Here is a 20,816-nt window from a genome sequence, read left to right on the forward strand (position 1 = left end):
CCCTTTTATAGGCTTTTAGAGAAAGATAAATACTTTCTACTTTTCGACAAAACAGAAGTCGACAAGATAGATCTATCTGTCTTGTCAAGAAACATGTCAGTGTATCTATTCAGAAGTTTGACAAGTTGGCAAAAATAAATGCAGAAAACCATTTCGTTTGCGTAAATTGACTAATTTAAGTCGAGAACTGCAACATCTTTTCTCACAAGTGGAGGCCCTTTGACGCTTCCGTACGTATGTTTGATATACGAACTAATGTTTCTTCAAAACGAAATAAAGGTTGTAAATACGCAATAATTATATCGTGTTTTACGAAAATATTTCCTATTTTCGAAATAATATTTCGTTTTCATGAAATATAATGAAATGTAAATTCTAATAAAAGTGACGAAAGTCAGAGGGCTCCGTATCAAAACCATATAAACTGCTAAATTTTCACATGTTATCATGAATGTTTTACAGCGGGAGCTACATTTACTCCTAAAAAAGTTCTTTATACATTTCAAGGAAACATCTACTTTGTACATCAGTGTACATAGCTTATAAATATGTTTTTGAGTAACGTGAAACGGTTACTACAAGATCATACTTGCTAGAATTTAACTGAAATTCAATTAGTGAAGAGTGATTATTGTGAAGTTATCGAGAAAATACAGTCAAAAAGAATATTTTCCCTCGAATAATAAATAGAGAATTGTTCTAAAACCTTCATTTAAGGAAAATTATTCAAATAACATAAAACATACTCAGCAGTTCCATTGTGCTATATTTTCTGGAAAATATCGTTCACGTTGTACAGTTTACGAACACATTAATCCTAAATATTTTAGCGGCTGCTGTAAACAGTAATGATACTTCGATGTTAAAAACAGAATAATTATAATACTAATTGAAAAATTCGATCGTATTTTCATCGATGGAATACTGGCCGCACACGAAAAACTCCCTAAGAGCCCACACATTTAATAAAAATGATATAACAGATTTTAGATTAGGAAGAAACGTGTCACCGTGGCTACAGTAAAAATTGTATGGCACTAAATCAAAGTGATTTCTCAGTCAGAATATTCCTCCGAAATTTGGATACCGGATCTAACCCAAGCATATATAATGTTAATAGTCAATCTATACATAATACATCATAGCTACAGAAAAACTTCGAATTTGAATAGCAAAGTAAATTTACAACCTGTAAGCGTGAAGTCTAGCTTAGAAATAAGGAACACCCGCTAATCCATCAAATACCCGCCAAATATCACATGACTAAACTGCATGAATATTCTTTTCCGTAAATATTTGCGCTACTTAATGTTAAAACATTCGTTCTGCGCTATACTAAGAAACGCGCAGAACTGTCAATTATCAATAGAATGCACGTGTTTTTCACATAAGAATATATCAATAATTCTTATTTAGCAATAATTCCTGTACTTTCATTTACATTTAAGTTTCTTTTTATTATCAAATTATGCGTAATTTGCCGATAATTATAATTTTACAATTCAAGTGATATACTCACCGACTAAATATGATGTTGCTTGGTATCGTAACACTCGGTGGAGAAATGATATATCTGCAATACCGATGTATGAATACGCCTTAACAAGTTGCTACTGCGCATTTTATGCGCATGTCACGTGGGTCTCTTGTGCCAATTGTTTCGTTTATTGTATGGAGAATATCTGTAACAGAAGGAGTTTGATAGGTTGTTTTTACTTTAATTCTGAGCACAATGATAACACGCACAATGATTATTGTTAGGTGTATCCAATTATATATTTTCTATAGACAGTTTGTTAATTTATTGCAAATTTCCATGACACCAATTAAAGTTCCATACGGCTTTTACTTTTATGTCAAAACAAGGTGAGGAAGTTGTCCATTTAGATGTTATGCATAATTACATGGTTAGAAAAGCATTCCTATTACACATTAACTTATACAGTTAGAGACATAAAGGGAGAGAGGGGGTGGGGGGAGTTAATCATAAACAATGGATTCAATAAGACTGTTTACTAAGTTAATCAATATTCAAATTTTGCCAAATATTTGAGAAAACAATTATCGAAAAGAGGATTTAACAAGAAACATACATATTTCATGTTGGTAGCAAAAATTGTGGCAGCCAGATTTCAGACAAAGGCATTATGAATCTTTCAATAGAACGACTTATGATGTTCTATTAATTTCCTTAAACGGTATACAGTTTTCGAAAATTCTAGAAAACATGTGGGCGCAACTGAAATAGCCTAACCCTGTTTTCTGATATCAAAAAGTAATAAGCGGTTCGATAACAATGTATGCCCTTCTGAAAGTCACTCATAAAATTTTCTTTAATTGACAACTGCTTCTGTTCCTTGTTCATTTATTTCCAAATAACTGTCGTAGGAAAATATTTTAGCATCAATAATTGAAATTTTAGACACGAACTTTGAACATTTTGTCACTTTGATATTAATTGAACAAACAATTAATGGTAGCGTCATCGTATTAAATGATACATTTTTACGTGTTACAATTTTACAGCTCTAATATGAAAAATGAATAAAGATCGCTGTTTGTTATATATCATTTCTTAAACAAAACTATCACCAATAATAGGTACGAAGGTAATATGAAATAAGGCATTGTCTTAATCGGGAATCGATCCGACTTCAACTCATCCCATAACATTTGAAAAGAACTGTCTAATGACAGCACGCTAGACAATTTGAACCTAATTCCACCTAATTCTGGCTTACAAACAAAAGCTTTGGTTGAAAAGGAGCATACCTTTGAAAATTTAAGTCGAAGTTATGGAAACTGGCTCAGAGAGAGCTATTCCATCCACCCAACTATACTAATAGTTCACCCTGAAGCTTTAGTTGAACTGAACAAAATTTTTAACAAATGCCACTGCTGATAATCAAGTGACATCAATAACATTTTTTACCGCTCACCTGACCTAACTCTTGCCCTAGATAGCATAGTATTCAATTTGGACTAGATTTCATAGAGACAAACATTCTTACCGTGTTTCATGTACATCAGGTAGATCATTAACCAAGTTTTGCAATGATTTGGCCTCGTGACATAGTTTTGACCTCAGGTATCCCACTTTTGATCTTTACATAGATTCCTTACAGATAAACATTCTGAGCGGCCTCTATAGTGTTAAAGATTTGACCTAATGACCTCGCTCTTTCCCAAGTGACCCAGGTACAAATTTATCCTAGATTTTAAACAGACAAACATTCAAACCAAGTCTCGTCAAGACCATGTAGACAATATGGCCTTTTGAGTGTTAAAATATCTTTCTATGATCTGACCTAGTTTTTGCCATAGATAACACAGTTTTGAAGTTGGCCTAGACTTCATAGACAACCATTCTGACAAAGTTTTAAGAAGATGTGGCCTTTAGAGTGTTATTAAAGTTTTTCTGACCTAATGACTTAGTTTTTTCCCTAAGGCTGTCCAGTTTTGACCTTACCCTAGATTTAATAGAGACAAAAATTCTGAAATTTTCTAAGAAGATCTAATTGAAAATGTGGCCTCTAGAGTGTTTAAAAGGTTTTATTATGATTTATATGAAGCACAAGGACAGACACAGGCTGATCACAATAATAGCTCACTTTGAACACTTTTTGCTCAGGAGAGCGAAAAATCAGACAAGCTAAAAAGTCATTAGATGGCAACTCTCTGCAAACAAGACACAAATGTGCAAATCTATTTGCACCCCAACATGTTAAGAGCATAGACTAGAGACATATTAGCCTTGTTGTGCAGGCTTAATGTTTTTACCTGCCTTTATTGTAATTTTGTAATTACAAACTCTGTGTTACTATGGTTGGTAATGCAAATGATAATTTTGTTTTTATACAGACATAAGAAAGGCCTTGTACCAAAACTTTATTCACAGAACAAGCTGTCTATTTGGTTAAGTTTTTTTGTTTTGTCCATTCATGAAATACAGCTAATCTGTGAATGAAACCTTTAGTACAGTACTGGATGCTTTTGGACAGAACTTGCAAACTTGAAATAAGTACGTATCAAAAATAAAATAAAAAAGTGACTAGCTTTAATCTGTATTTTACAATGTATCATGTTTTCAACATAAACAGATAAAACATTATTCTCTGACTTTTAGCATTCGCCAAGAAATTTTTGAGCAGCTTCAGACTTAAAACAGGGTTTTTTGATAATTCAACCTACTGCCCTAGGTTTTTAAATTCAATTAATTCAGTTTTAAACTTAACTATAAACGTATAAACAAATAAAGTTTCATGACGATTAGGCAGAAAATGTAGCTTCTGAACAATTAACAACGCATGTCTAAGATTTGACCAAATTACCACGTTTTTGACTCAAAATGACCAGGTAATGGTCTTGTTAATGATTTTATTAGGCAAATATACTGACAAAATTCAATTAAGTTTAGATGAAATTCTGGCCTCTGAAGTGTTAACACTTTTTCAGTAAAATTGTTGACAACAAAACATGATGATGGACACCATGCAATAACAATAGCTAACCAGCACTGTAAAATCATTTAATATTGCGGGTGTAAATCCCAAAAATACTATTTCTTTCAGATATGAAATCATGGATTTTCACTTTCCAAGATAATTTACTTGTTTCTTGGGATTTGATTTTATAAACTGATACAACCACGAAAATCCACAAAAAATACAAACACAAATACGTATGATTGCACAGTATACCGTGCTCTGGAAAGCTAACAACTGAATGCTGGAAACTGCTTCCCACAACCAGAACTAAAGAAAAAACAACATGGAAATGCATACCTCATGAACTGCAACAAGTGGTTTCAGACTGTCTACAAACACACTGGAACAGTAGAACAATACTCTGTATATTGAGACAGTATCTACAGACATAGGGTTAATTTCAGGGGAAAAGCAATATGTGAAGATGCCTGAAAATAGTGAAAATCGCACAAATTATACTAAACATGTTGCATCTAACCACTATATAGTGCAGAGTTTTGTGAGCTGCAAAAACAAAATTATTGGTCTCGTTTCTATGCACCTTTCAAACCAAATATTAAACTGAAAATCCTGGATATGATAATTTATCAAAATTTCAGTAAGTCAACAGATCTGGACAGCATTTATGTAGATTGTGAAACAAAGCACCTGTGTTGGTTCTTAAAAATCTTACTCAGTAATTTGGTCAACTTTATAAATAAAAATATACAGAAAACTTTTAATTATGAATTTCATTTAAATGTTTACATGGTTTTCAATGCAAAACATAAAAATGAAAATCTTTAATATATTCAAATGATCATTTAGTAACTTTCCTATAAATGATGAATCAAATGATAATACAGATCAAGTGTGATGAAGATCTATCAAGTGGTTTATGAGAAGAAGTCATTCAAAGGTATAACTTTTAGCACTTAGGACCCTTAAGGGGCCGGGTGTCTCAATCTAAAATAATTTAGATTAGAACCTTACAATGATGCTACAGACATTGTTTGCTGAAGATCCATCATACGGTTCATGAAAAGAAGACTTTTAACGGTTTTTCTATTTTTAGCTCTAGCGGCCCTTAACAGAGGCCAAGCTAAACCATGATAAGAAATCTGATATAAGTCTATTCCAAGATGCAGCTGACCTAAGTTTTGTGTTATTCTGAGCTGGTAACTCTGGCTTGCAATCTGACTAAAGTACATCTCCTATATTACGCTACGCATAGGATCTGAAAACGACCTATTCATTGCCTCGTTCTGACGGCTCTTTCGCTAGCCAATCAGAGCCTAGCTTACAACATCTTGCAAATCTACATGTAGCATTGACTTTTGATATTTACAATTCTTATGTCGTTATGTATCAGATAGCCGGCTAGCTCAGTCGGTAGGCCACTTGCTTTGTAAGCGAGGGGTCCCGGGTTCGAGTCCTGGAATAACCGCATATTTTTCTTATCCTTTGACAATCGTCGTCTGATTGGATAACATAAAAATAGCAATAATGGAAATCCAAAATATACAGAAGACGAATGTGAATGGGTCGTTCTCAGATCTTCGTTTAGAAGATCAAGTACTTTAGTCAGATTGCTCTGGCTTGTAGTTTCAGATGTTTAAGTACAAATGTTGACTCAAGACGTTGGCCATCCACCTATATCAATAATTCACCTTAAACAAAGTTCAGGTGAGCTAAAAAAGGACAAGAGATCTATGAAAACCTTAAATTACTCACCTGACAATGACTTTTAGACCTGGCAATGACAAAATTCGGTAACCATATCCATGACGAGGTTCACAAGAACAAGTCCGAAGGTTTTCTTTTTAGCTCTGGGGCACACAATTGCTTTTATTCAGAAAACATGATCTTTACCTGAATTAGAAATAATCAAGGTACGCATTGAAGCAGTTAATCCACAATTAGCCCACACAAAAAAGCCAGAGGTATCTGATTCTGTCAACTTCCGGTCGATCTTAATATTGGAATCTTTTTTAAATTTTGTATTAACTAATTTAGTCTTACAAACAAAAATTCAGTCATGTTAACACTAGATCTACATATGTCATCCCCAAACAGCTGCTGCCCCACCCACAACTAAGTCATACTGTGTTAGCTTCCTTCATTTTGTCCCCTAATCAGTAATATATGGTGCTTTGTCCACCATTTTTATCGGAACCAGTACCATCCCAAACATCGGAAGAAGAAAACCTCCTGGTGTTAAAAAGTACAACAAAAAACTTTCGGATGATTGAAAAAAAAACATATTTTGGGTAAACCACTTTATATGTGAGAATATTTGTCTACGAAACGTTTCACTGAAATATTGCCAGAAAGTTACATTAATTAAATCATTGTTCAGACATTCGAATTGAAATATACGAATAAGCAACTGAAATAAAAATCATGGAGTAAGGCGTTTAAAATACCAAAGTCAGCTTAGCCAATGGCCCAACCGTAATGATGGGGCAATACCCAAATAACTCTGGAAGCTTATCTGTTCCTCTGACTCTGAATGAATTTTTAATCCGCATTGCACATAATTAACCAAGTCTAAGAAATAAAAAATAAAGTCCATTTTTATATGCAAATAAAATGCAAGTTAATTTATGAAATGTTGCAATTCGAAAATTTCACTTGCATTTTGCCAGTATTTGAGTGTCACTATATAAGACTTGAATATTAAAACGGGGAGAAAATGTGTAGGCGACCGGCTAGCTCAGTCGGTAGTGCAGTATTCCGAAGCCCCGGGTTTGAGTCCTGGTCTGGCTGCACATTTTTCTCACCCTGTAACATGAGCCTAAATTGGAACCTAGGGTAGGGCTGCTGCCCCGTGGCCATACAGTTTTCTTTTGTTTATTGGAACAAATGATCATTTATTATAATAAATACCCTTTTTCAGTTTTAAAACAATATTACTTACATTTTTGTGTCTGCTTTCTCTTATTTTGGTGACTGTCCTTGTATTTACTGTAAGAAATGGGGCCAATTCATTATAAATTTTCCACAAGGAAAATTGTACTTGCTTATTTTGAACAGGTCATAATAGAAAATCATAACAAATTAAAATTTGTTAATTATTCACTCGCAGCTCAAGTGGCTGGTCTACGCAGGAGGGCCTTTTAATTAAAAAACCGGAATATTTACCTGCCGCTCACGTGACTGGCGTACCCAAGGTAGGTGCTAGGAATGTCCTACAATAAACCAATGCTGCTGAGGGAAAATAATCTCATCGTTGAAAACAGATACTGTATAAAAGGTATGTCTTTATACTTAATTCAAGAGCCCAGTAATTTCTGTCTGAAAGACTGTAAAGAGTAAAGAGACAGATGCAGCAAGCGAAAGTACACTGTATATATAAAAATCAAATTGGCAGGGTCAAAGCAGTTTTTCATTTTTTTGCAACTCGTTTAATAAAATCAGTATGGACAAGAAATCATGGAAGATCCTCTACTATGATACGCTACCTATAATTGTAGATCGGGAGTTAAAGATGCTCTCTGGCAGATGAACATCAAATTAAAACAGACACCAGGTTACTAGTACCTTAAAGATTATTATTCTAATCACACGCATATATATACTCGTGCCCATTTAAAGGTTCATAATGCCTTTGTTTAAAATGTGGCTGTCACATTTTCCAAGATGAACTAAAATATATCAATTTCTTTTTAAATCCTATTTCCAGTAGATATCTTATTGTTTTCTCTAATACGAGTCAAAGATTTGAATATTGATGAACATAGTAGAGAGTTTTATGGAATCTATTGTTTTTGATTACCTCCCTTGGTGGCTCTTACTGTAAAACTTCACGTGCAGTATTAAAAGTATCGCTTTTCTAACCATGTAAGTATGCATACTATCTATTTGGACAGCTGTTTCATCTGTTCGTAACATAAAATTTAAAGCCTTGTGGAACTTTAAATATTTTTTCTCATATCTTCAGGTGTGAGTTACTACATACCATCAAAAAATGATAAAGTGCTGTGCAACTTTACCGCTGATGTTTCATGAACTTAACAGATGGGGTCTAAATATATAGCCGAGTTTATTTTTTATTAAAAAAAATAGCGTTTCAGATTTTTTACGTGAGTCTTTCTGAAAACATAATGAAAACAAAGTGATGAACTCACAAGCATTGTCTCTGGATTACTGAAAAAAAGCAACCATTTTGTTTCTTTCGCGTTGATTAGCAAATATTCATTAAAGAAACATAAACCAGTAAAATTACAAAAGAAAAAAAACAACGCTGAGATTTAAATCCTCAGTTTGTGTTTAAGGGAAACACTATCAGCCTGGCGAAACAAAGGAAAGAAACGAAAAGAGGAAAATAGGTACAATAAAAAATTGAATAAGGGAAACGATTTTATACACTTTATGTATATTAAATTTAGAATGGCCATTTCATAATGCCGCTCAGCAAAATAGTTCACGAGGAGCCTGCTTACATTCAGTACTTTTAAAAGATTCTATGTTAAAAAGGCATACATTTATTTTACCTGATCCGGAGAGGTCATCGCATGATGTCAAAGACGTGTGTCATGTTTTAAAGCATTTGGCCTAATAGCTTTTGAGAAATCTGCTTACATGTAACATTACACAAATAGTTGCCGCGACCGAGAATCGAATCCGGATGGCTAGCGTTATAGGCAAACGTACTAACCACTTGGCAACTGACCCACTTTACTGACAAGTCTTCAGTATACGTGTCAGAAACATATGGCCACTAATCTTAATTATAGCGCGAAACAGAGAAAATGGTTTAAAGCAGTATCGACAGAGAAAGAGTAAACTAAACACCAGTAAGCAAGTAAAGTACAAAGACAGAAACCAGCTGAATTCTTATTTGAAACGTTATAGAGAAAGAGGGGAACCAGTATTGGATTTGTTTCATGTTACAACAACTTTTGCGCGGCTATCCCCTATACATTGAATAATCTGTTTTTATGTAGTTTCTAGTTTCAGTTTAGGTATTGTTTCATCCACGTATTATATAACAAAGCTTTTGTCATTCTTTTGCAACGGAATACCTCACCAAAATCTTTGATAAATTAGTTACAGGGATATTTTAAATAGTTCAGAAATATTATCTTTGAAATTATCGTAAGGATTCATCTTTATCTGGTAGTCTTTTTAAATATCAACACTTGCAGACACCATATGTCTTGTAAAATTAACAGGATATCTTACTTCGAATTAATTAAAGCTATACATCTGTGAATGTTAGAAAAATGCTTGCTATTTCAAAACAAATTGTGTGGTGTATGCTGTTCGTAAGAAGATTAAAACATATTTAGATTAAGCAGAACAGGGAAATCAATTAATGATTACCATGCAATAGCAAAAGCAAAAATAAGACCTAAATTGCCATTACATATACTGATTTATCTGTGTGAGGTGAAGTCGAGTCGAGCGTCCAGTATGCTTCGTTCGGAGAACCACATCCGAGGGGAGATCATCATGACAAATGCTTGGTTTCAGCCGACAACCGTCGGAATAAACTATCAGCATTTTAATTATAAACATATACTTCTTTATCTTGGTTTGAAATATAGTAACAGTATATGTTGTGCTGAAAGAGCCCCAATTGTTGCTGAAAGAGCATCGTATTATGCAAACAAAATTAAAACGTTACGACACAACAAATGGCTGAAGGATAGGGAACACCATCTGTAAAGCGCAATCTTTACGAATTTTACAATCTTGCATTAGTAAGTTTTTATTCGTAAACATTTGTCATTATTTAGAATCGTGATTTTTTATCATGGAAAAGAGTTTCAGCAAAAAAAGCATTGGTGCATCAAGGTTATATGTGCACTTAATTTTAACGTTTTGTTACTGGTCTTTTATTACTATTGTCTTTCTTCGAAAACATGTATGTGACTGTTTACTGTATTAATGTATATACTGTAATCATAATCAATAATTCATCAAAGTAGTATATGCCTATCGGGTACATATTTCACATGTAAAGATGCTATTTGCATTTTTTCTAAGCCATCATTTGTTCTAACATGACTATGAACATTTCAAGGTTATGGAAAGCATGTCGGTTTCAGTGACCATTACTTTACTGTAATCATAAATCATATAAAATTACGGTCTTCGTTAATAGTGAAATTTAATAGAAATGGAATAAGTTGTCAATTAACTTGGGATCAATCAGTTTTTGTTGGTCACCTGGCCCCGTGTTCACAAAACATTTTTCGGTCGCAGCCGAGTTTAAAATTTCAATAACAATTTTACTAAAACTTCAAGACTTATTTTCAAATAAGACTGATCATCAATGCTGCTAGGTCACTTGAAAATAGTTATTAACTTAATATTCAGTTTTAAACATGCTATTTAGATATCATGACAAATAAAAGTTCATTATCAAACTCAGCTGAGACTTAAAATGTTTTGTGAACATGGGGCCTGAGCACAAAGTGCTCATATTGATCTATTTTCCGTCGTCCGTCGTGCGTGCGTCCGTCCGACGTCAACACTGAATGGATTTTGATAAAACTATGTATGTTCCTTTAGTAGTCCTCTACCAAAGTTGTTCAAACGGTTTGGCTTGGTTGCACATTGGGCCCACCAGAGCTAGAAATAGAAAAATATTCAAACGACATCTCCTAAATTTCCTCGTGGTCCGATTTTGGAAATAATTTCACACAAATGGTCCTTATGTAACCTTTCACCGAGACTGATCAAATTATTTTTTATATATATATATAGTGGAAACTTAAAAAAGGTTTTTTGTATGAAACTGCTGGCCCGATTTTTAGCTCATGGTGAGTTTCTGTGATCACAATGTGTCCATCGTTCGTGCTTGCGTGCGTGCATGCATCCGTCGTCGACAATTTCTTTAAACATCTTCTCCAATTTTGATAAAGCTTATTACAAATGAACTTAAGGGTCACTATGGTAAAAATAGGTTTTCAGCTATCAAACTTTAAAGATCTTCTCTGAAACGATAATAAAGAGAGCCTTAATAGTTGGCTTGTGATATCAGGGTTTTACTCTCTACCGTAATTGTTCATATTATTGCCCTAGGGTTAGAAATGTCCATATGCCATATGCTTATATATAAGAAACTTTGAAAATCTTCTTCTATGAATCCATAACAGCTAGAGTCTTGCATATAACGTTCTACCATAATTGTTCAAATTTTTGGTCTAGGGTCAAAAATGGCTACGCCCCTGGGAGTGACATGTATATATTATATGCTTATATATAGAAACTTTGAAAATATTCTCCTCTGATGCCAAAATAGCTATAGCTTTGATATTTTGCATGTGATATAAGGGTTTGACTCTCAACCAAACTTTTCAAATTATTGCCCTAGGGTCAAAAATGGCAACGCCCGTGTGTGACATGTACTTACTATTGGCTTTTATATAAGAGACTTTGAAAATCTTCTTCTCTAAGACTTAATCCAAAATAGCTAGAGCCTTGATATTTGGCTTGTGATATCAGGGTATGACTGTCTATCATAAGTGTTCAAATTATTGCCCTAGGCTCAAAAATGGCTATGCCCATGTTTGCGACATGTATATAATATAGGCTTATATAAAAGAAACTTAGAATATCTTCTTCACTGAATCCATATTAGCTAGAGCCTTGATATTTATATAAACCTATCTCTGTACTTGTACCATTACGTTATACAAACAACACACTTGCAGCTTTTCACACAGGTGAGCGCTGTCGGGTAAAATACCCTCTTATCTTTGTTAAGTCACGCCTTTTTAGCGACCGTTCCAAGACGGCGGTACCCTGAAGAGTTCCTTTTTCGTGTATTTTGTCTGTTCTTTTATTATTGCATTTGTTTGTGTCAATGTGTACATGTGCTCAGCCGTTATGTACATGGTTACATTAATAGATACACATATTTCAACGTACAATGATGTATGTGTGATTGCTATGTGTCAGTGTATAGCTTTTACTGTTGGACTTTTGTCCTTGACTTTTTATAGATTAAAGCACTGTGACACAATTAAAGAATAACAAACGAGTACAAACTATATACCTATAAGCATAAAAAACAAACAAATAATGCTGCTATACTAAGTATTTATTTTCTCTTTATATGAAATCATCCTATCTATATTATTCAAAACTTGCTTACTTAAATAACAGCGTCCGATTACAAAGATGGGAAAAACACAGCACTGTTTACTGTCACACAAAAAGGAGACAATTGTTTTATAAGATATTGGATTTACATTTCTGCCTAATTTTGTAACATAAAACGTATTGAAAAATAACAAAAGGGTCATGATGACCCTGGATCGCTCACCTGAGCAATATGAACTACATATTTCAAATGATAAAATGATGATAAAATATTAAGAAAGTCAGTAGGTCACATTCATGGTCAATGAAATTCAGTTTGACGATTTGTGTGCAAAACTGTATATGTCATCAAAATTTCAAGGCTGTATCTTAAAAAACAAGAAAGTAGGTCTGTAGTTCATGTGACATCATATTACTTGGGGTCATCAGGGAATTATAATTAAACAGTCTTCGAAATAGGATCAGATGATTTTTCAGTATTTTTCCTATATAACTCACATAATAACTAAGTGACCCCAGGGCAGGGCCTCTTCTAATCCCAGGGGCATAATTTGAACAATTTTGTTAGAGGACTACAAGACAATGCATCATACCAAATATCAAAAGCCTAGGTCGTATGGTTTCAGACAAGAAGATTTTTAAAGCTTTTTCCTATATAAGTCTATATAAAACTTGGGACCCCCAGGGCAGGGCCTCTTTTCACCCAAGGGGTACAATTTGAACAATTTTGGTTGAGGACCATAAGACAATGCTACAAACCAAATATCAAAGGTGTAAGTGTTGTTGTTTCAGACAAGAAGATTTTTAAACTTTTTTCCTGTATAAGTCTATGTAAAACTTGGGACCCCCGGGGCGGGACCATATTTGAACCTAGGGGGATAATTTGAATAATCTTGGTAGAGGACTACTAGATGATGCTACATACCAAACATCAAAGCTCTAGGCCATGTGGTTTTGTACAAGAATATTTCCCCTATATAAGTCTATATAAACCATGTGACCCCCGGGGCAGGGTCATATTTAACCCTAGGTGGATAATTTGAACAATCTTAGTAGAGGACCACTAGATGATGCTACATACCAAATATCAAAGCCCTAGGCCATGTGATTTTGTACAAACAGATTTTCAAAGTTTTCCCTATATAAGTCTATACAAACCATGTGACCCCCGGGGCGAGGCCATATTTGACCCTAGGGGGATAATTTGAACAATTTTGGTAAAGGACCACTAGATGATGCTACAAACCAGATATCAAAGCCCTCGGCCATGTGGTTTTGAACAAGAATATTTTCCTTTAGGTTGCCATGGCAACCAGAGTTCTGCATGGAATTCAATTCTTTGAACAATTTTGAAAGGGGGCCACCCAAGGATCATTCCTGTGAAGTTTAGTGTAATTCTTCCCAGTGATTTTCAAGAAGATTTTTTTCAGAACTTGTTGACGGACGACGCACGACTGACGATGGACGACGGACTACGCACATCAAGCGGTCACAATAGCTCACCTTGTCACTTCGTGACAGGTGAGCTAAAAGTAAAAATAAATTGACTTCCTTGAATAACTATGTTACACTTATATGTGAAATATGTTAACTATTTAGTATTGTGTGACTTGGATTTAGATAATTTATTATTTAGAATACTATAACAGGATTTTAGGGTGATAGAATTGAGAGTGAAAAGTTTCATAACATAGGTCATCGACAAAAAATGAAATGTCTTTCAATGATTCAGTCAGAATCGCAAGCATATTCAGTTTCTATCAGAACGGATTCCTGTACACCAGATGGTACCAGTCTGATGTTCTTTCTTTTCCCATTCTTCGGACATCCATTTAGAGTAATTGTAACTCGGATATCAACCTGGAACAAACATAGAACAGAAGTTACTATTTTGATATATTGATACTTTACTTAATTTTTAAAATACTATTACTTTGGATACCAGTGCAATCAATTACAAATCTACTAAGATGAAACGAGTGATAGTCGTCATGCAAAAGTGTGTCAGTTTTTTATTTTTACATACTTCATGTTCTTCTCGGCTATCATCTACACTCTTAACTGTATTCACAAACCATTTCTTATATCTTAAAACATGATCTTCTTGCATGCATGTCCCCCTCCCTGAAATAACTGTTTTGGCTACAATTAAAGGAATTTATTCTTTCGAAATGAAATTAATAACAAAAATCCGAAATTTAGTTACACATTTTGCAGGATGACTTCTTGTTTTGAAAACAAATGGGTAAATTTTATTAAAGATAACATTTAGTTGCTGAAATTTTGACAAGTAAATTGTTTTGAATAATTGCAAACCTCTTGCCCTAATTCAAGCTGAGAACATTTCACCGATTCCTCCTTGAGGTTAAATGTACTGGCAACATGCCTGAAATGATACAGCTTACATATAATACTGTTTAAAACTGTGTAACGACTCGTTCACATATTGAACTCAAATATCATAACCTTTACCCTGCTAAACATCTATATAATGAACTTGTCCACCTTTCAATTTGGACAATACCGTTAACTGTGAAAAGGTTAAAAGTTACGATACTGACTGAATGGCAAACAGCGCAGACCATGATCAGACTGCACGGGTGTGCAGGCTGATCTTGGTCTGCACTGGTCGCAAAGGCAAAATCACTTGCCGCCAGCAGACTAAAGGACAAAACGCGATCCCATGGTGGTATAAAAAAGAAATAATTCCATATCATTTAACATTTTTATTCCATAAAAGATAATTATGTTTATATGTGCAATAATTTTATCATATCTGAACTAATATTTCACATGAGACACCTAGGTGGTATCAATGAAACTAAGTATATGTAAAGTGTCATTTCAACATGTTTTTGTTACAATTAGAACATAATTTTCTGTATATGTGACTCTCAATTAAAACTGTTTTTGTATTTATAAGTATATGTAAAAAAGGTAAAATTTCTTAGGTCTAGAATGTTGCTTCTAAATGAATAAAGCGAGAAATGTTTACAGTGGCACTCAGTTATGTGCTACACATTTGACAAATCGCACAAAGGTTTAAATAAAACAATTGTATCCAGTTAGTAAAAGTATGAAAAGTATAAATATATCAATATTAAACTAGAATTTTTGTTTAGTAAAACCAATCAACATCCAATTACAATTATTAACATTCAATTAGAACTATCAACATTCTTCTAGTACCCAGTTACTACGACTAACAGTATTTAATTGAAAATGCTGTTCATTTAAAATAATCACATTCACAATTTCAACTTTTATAATACTTGAAACTTGAATATTCATACAGAATTCCAGTTTATCTTACTCACTTGTTGCAGCTCGTTTCCGCTTTCACATCTAGACCTTCTGGCAGATCTTCGGCAATGATGTAAAGTCGTCGAGCCAAGCTCTTGCAAACAGAAACAGTGTGTAGAATTTTCACATTTTCTATTTGATAATTATGTTTAAAAAATCTCATAAAACTACATTTTTTTTGGAAGTGTAAATGTAAGAAAAGTTTCCGTTTAATTGCGGTACTTTTAACTGCGATGACTCTAATAAAATGTTACAGGACAAACGTGACTACTCAATGTAATGCTTTTAATCATGACAATGATAATACATTCATTTCTTGACAGCCAGAAATAATGAAACTTGTTAAAATAAGGTAATTTTCTATTACATTTTGCAAATTTTATTGAACAGAAACATAAGGCCATACCGAACTGATTAATAGTTCTTCGGAAAATTTTCAAAAAAAAAAAAAAAAAAAAAAAAGAAATGGGAGCGAGCGAGCGAAATTTTTTTCTTCTCAATTTTGATTTTTTCAGAGGCGGGTAGATTTTACAAGCGAGCGGGCGTGTATATTTTTTCCCAGTTTGGACCCTAGAGGCGGTTATGATTATACATGAAGTTAACATTTCTTTAAGAATAACACAGAAATCAAACATTTACAGTGTGACTAACACAGTAGATAGCTTTTCTATATGTTTTAAAGACTACATGAATGATTTTGCAAATAAATTCTTGCCAAAACTCACTGAATCACTTTGTTTTTATTTTGTATTTATAATTACTAAGGGATGAGTGTCTTATTTTTAATTTTGATTGTTCTACATTAATCTGATGGCGTCCCCATTTAACGGCAGAGGATGAGGAATATTTCAGACAAAACGGGCACACGAGTGGAATAACATATCTTCTGAAACCCAGTTAGATTGCTTCGACACATGAGCAACTTTGTGCCCCTAATGAAACTCCAAACGGTAGAGGTGAGGGAAAAGTAGTAAATCCCAATATGGCCACTCTTAAAAGTGTTATTTGTTGTGCTTTGACTGACCCAGAAATTTTGAGTTGGGAAGGTCTGTTTTTTCAGTTTCTTCTTTCAATCAATTCACAGCCAATTAGTTAATTCCCAAACAGGGAAAATTTGGGGTTACAATAGGACAGAAATTATTTTTATATCTACACTACTTATTTGAAAAGCTAAACATTTTTTTTTAAATTGAATATATACATTTTGATAGAATATCTGACTGCCGTACTAAAGAAGTTACGTTCAAAAAGATTTGGACCCGAGACAATTAATGTGTTGGATCGGTCAGGATCTGTGAACAAACTTTTTTTTAAAGATAGCACTCGGCTTTGGCTCTAGATCTAACATATTGAACTAAACAACTGATAACAAATGGTTTGAACACTTTATCTGAACAATATGTTTAATCCAAAGAAGTATAAAATACATTTATTTTTATAGCTCTTTGTTTAATCCAAATATTTTCAACTGAATCCTCGTGCACGTCTTACAAGTCGGGCTTTGTTCTTTTCACTGTATTGAACAATCGTAGAACGTGCCTACTTCATCACCTACCGGCACATCGATTGCCATGGGTGGCACTAGCACAGACACTCCAGATATAAAACAAATGATGAACAACACCATAATTCCTGACTTTTTTAGTTTGGGCTACATGTATTACGGACGCATGAATTCCGATCATTATCACTCTGACGCATTAAACCAGCGATAAAACCTGTTTTGCCGTTATCATTTCGGACCGCGTAATCAGAAAAAAAAATCGGAGATTTTTATGTACTTGCGGTCGGGTGAATTCTGTTTTCTCGGGAATGGAATTATTGATGCGGTAGTTCCGACGAACGACAAATCAATCTGGTATGGCCTAATGGGGCATAACCGTTTGAACATGTCAAATTCCAAAACAATGTTGAAACACTGACAGAGGAACACACATCAGTTTGCCTTTTTAACATATACTTCGATTGTCCATGGTGAAATCCTTCCTTTCATATTAACTTTTTCTCTTGATATTAAAATGATTAAAGGATTTGATAAGCACAGACGTGTAAACTTACTTCTATGAATCTATACAGACGCATGTTGTCACCTGTCAACTCCGCAGTGGATGACTGATCTCCAATGAAATCAGTAAGTCCTTTATACACCTCTTTATCGGATTCAGGAACGAGAAAAAGTGAGCTGATCTTATTTTCCGTGAGCACTTTCTTTACCAGACCAAACGATGGGTAGTCCTGTAATTAATTCGTAATATAACATAGTGGATTAATCTACTTTGAAAGTATGTTAAGTTCATAGTCACACATATACATAAACAAACTCCTAGTAGCGATTACCTCCCCAGTGCTACATTAATCAGAGCTGTTACAAATACCAACCACAAGACCGTTGGAAAGCAATTCAAATATCATTCTCTTATTTTCGATTTTATTTGTTAATTTATCACCTGCATCAATGTTTAACCACTGAAAAATACTCCATACAATATCAATTAACTACAGTAGAACGTTTATGGTGGCAGATGTCTTTCACAGGGAGACCGCTGCGTAGAAGACTGACACAGACCTTCAAGCGTTCACGTCAGATAGATTCATTCAGCTCTTCAGACAATCTTCAAAAAATCACCATAGTTGATTCCACTGAACGTGATTACAACTAATTATACATCATATAACTTCATAATATAAAAAGAATATTTATAAATCGTGGTATGGCATATCAAACATTGCTACATTATTATTATTGTATGTTCGTTGTTTTTATTCAATATTGTGGTATTCATATTAAAAATTTTATCATTGTTACTCTATATTATTTCGTTCTTTTTACTGTATGTATGTTACTCGTATTAAATGATTCGATATTGTAAAAGATAAAAAGTAAGGGTAGATTTCCCGGAAGCACTGAACACCCCAAACAGAGCTATAGAGCCACGCATTTGCAAAGTAGGCCCATAAGAAAAAGAAGCTGTAACGGAAAATATTATAGACGGGTTGCTTCAAAAATCCAACAACTACATAGAAAGTCGGTGTTGGACAAAGGAAGGGGTAGGCGTAGAAAAAGAGGAGTGGGGATGTTGCGAGTAGGTGTAGGGGGAAAATGGAACAAGGATAAATATCTAAAAGGGAATGCTACGTTCCTTAAACATAGTTACCCTACAACGCAAACCACAGCAGCGCAGACATATACGTACAAAAGACAAAGACAAACACAAACACACAGTACTAACATACATAGATAAACAAACAGACAAGTAAGATATAACAAGTTAATCCGATGAATTGGTATCCCCCGCCGAATGGGTTTGTGTTGAGGAATGGCAAAAAATGTATCAGGCAAATAGTTAAGGATGTTACTAAGAAGCAAATAATTTATTACATTTGAACTTAAAAAGAACAAAGTCCTTAAGAGAGCACAATCAAGTAAGACATCTGGAACGTGGGTGGTGACGGGGTGGGGGTAGGGGGTACATCTTCACTAAATATTCATGGACGTTTTGTTTTTTGTTGTTTCTTTTTTGGTAGGTGGTGGGGGGGGCGGTAGTTGCGTTGACCGGGTGAGAGTACAAAACTTCACATGTTGATAATAAATATTGGTGGAAAATACAAAATGAATAAAAAAAACTGTTGGCAGTGTGGGGGTGTGTATGATCGGGGTGGTGGGGGTGACTGGGTGGAGAGGCGAGATGGGGTGGGGGAGAGGGTACAACCTTCATACATTTTCATGGAAGGTTTAAGATTTAAAAAAAGAAATAAAATGTAGGGTGTGGTATGGGGGAGGGGATATGACAAGGGCGGTGGGGGTGACCGCGTGTGGGTAGACAACTTCACATGTTGATAGTAAATGTTCATGGAAAATGAAAAAGTTTAATGAAATTCTACCAATTGGTTAGTTTGTTATGTACAAATATGTGGATTTTTTAAACAATTAAAGGGTAATAACTCTAAAGTTACAAAAGAGATCCTGGCGAAATGGTGTGTGTACTACCACATTGTGGTTATCTAAATTTAATTTAAGTTTCATAGATCTAGGTTAAATATGTCAAACGTTTTGAAGCAGAAATTGTCATATTTATATTACCCTATATAGTTAACACTAGAAAATACTAAGGGCCATAACTCTGGTGTTACTTGGGCAATCTGACTGAAAGTTGACAGGCCGCATTTCCCTATAATGGTAAAAGTGTATGTGAAGTTCATTTAAATATTTCAAACCACTTCCTAGATATTGCTCCGGGCGGACGGACGACGCCAAAACTATATTCCTCTGCCTTCGGCTGGGGATAACAATACTGTAGGACACTGCCCATGACACGCAGACGCACAAGCACACACACACGCACACACACATAAGCAGGAAAAGACAACAGTCGACGGCCGGAAAACTTGTCATTCCTATTGTGTAAATTGTAATTCTTATATATGTCGTTATTCTTACCTTATGTTGCTACTGTATATTGCGATTGTTATTAATGTTTTGTTATTCTTAATGTACACCTTGTCATTCACACCTTGTAAATGATATTGTATATTTTGTTAGTCTTATTGAATGCTACCAAATTTGTATCATACGGATTTTTCCTTTGTAACAAGACCATTTATTGGCTCGTTAAAACGAAATTACATCAGATGTATTCCTAATGGCGCTGCAGCTACGAATGATATCATATCACAGTTCCGTGGTGTGCAATTCAATTATTGAAATATCACGGGTGTTAGCCGCGATTCATATACTGTATTTACAGTTTTGTTGTTCTTCGGCTCTTACAGTTGTGCACTGAATGCAGAAACAATAAGTGCCCCAACTGACAGCGGCTAGCTGTTAGAACACAGATATCCTAACGTCGCACAAAAACGCATGTTTTCCACTGGTAGCATCATATATGACAACGTGACGTATGTAAGCAATTGTAGCCAATCGAGCGTTCTGACCTCCGGAATGTTACGCCTAGCCATGACATTTATGAGAAATTAAAAAAAAAACCGAAT

At 34.4% G+C, this 20,816-nt stretch overlaps 1 protein-coding gene across 3 annotated transcripts in view; it reads right to left on the bottom strand.

Moving 5' to 3' along the window:
• Nucleotides 1-12,504: 12,504 nt before the first annotated feature.
• Nucleotides 12,505-20,816, bottom strand: part of LOC123530779 (integrin alpha-5-like) — a 75,672-nt gene continuing 67,360 nt past the window's right edge. For all 3 annotated transcript variants that reach the window (XM_053518662.1, XM_053518661.1, XM_053518663.1), the window contains 4 exons: nucleotides 17,886-18,062; nucleotides 15,842-15,921; nucleotides 14,841-14,910; nucleotides 12,505-14,384 (listed from right to left, as the gene is read on the bottom strand). In XM_053518662.1, coding sequence (XP_053374637.1) covers nucleotides 14,253-14,384; nucleotides 14,841-14,910; nucleotides 15,842-15,921; nucleotides 17,886-18,062 — 459 coding nt within the window. In that variant the 3' untranslated portion in view covers nucleotides 12,505-14,252. The remainder of the gene's footprint in view (nucleotides 14,385-14,840; nucleotides 14,911-15,841; nucleotides 15,922-17,885; nucleotides 18,063-20,816) is intronic.

Source organism: Mercenaria mercenaria, chromosome 11 (assembly GCF_021730395.1).
Source record: "Mercenaria mercenaria strain notata chromosome 11, MADL_Memer_1, whole genome shotgun sequence".
Taxonomy (NCBI): domain Eukaryota; kingdom Metazoa; phylum Mollusca; class Bivalvia; order Venerida; family Veneridae; genus Mercenaria; species Mercenaria mercenaria.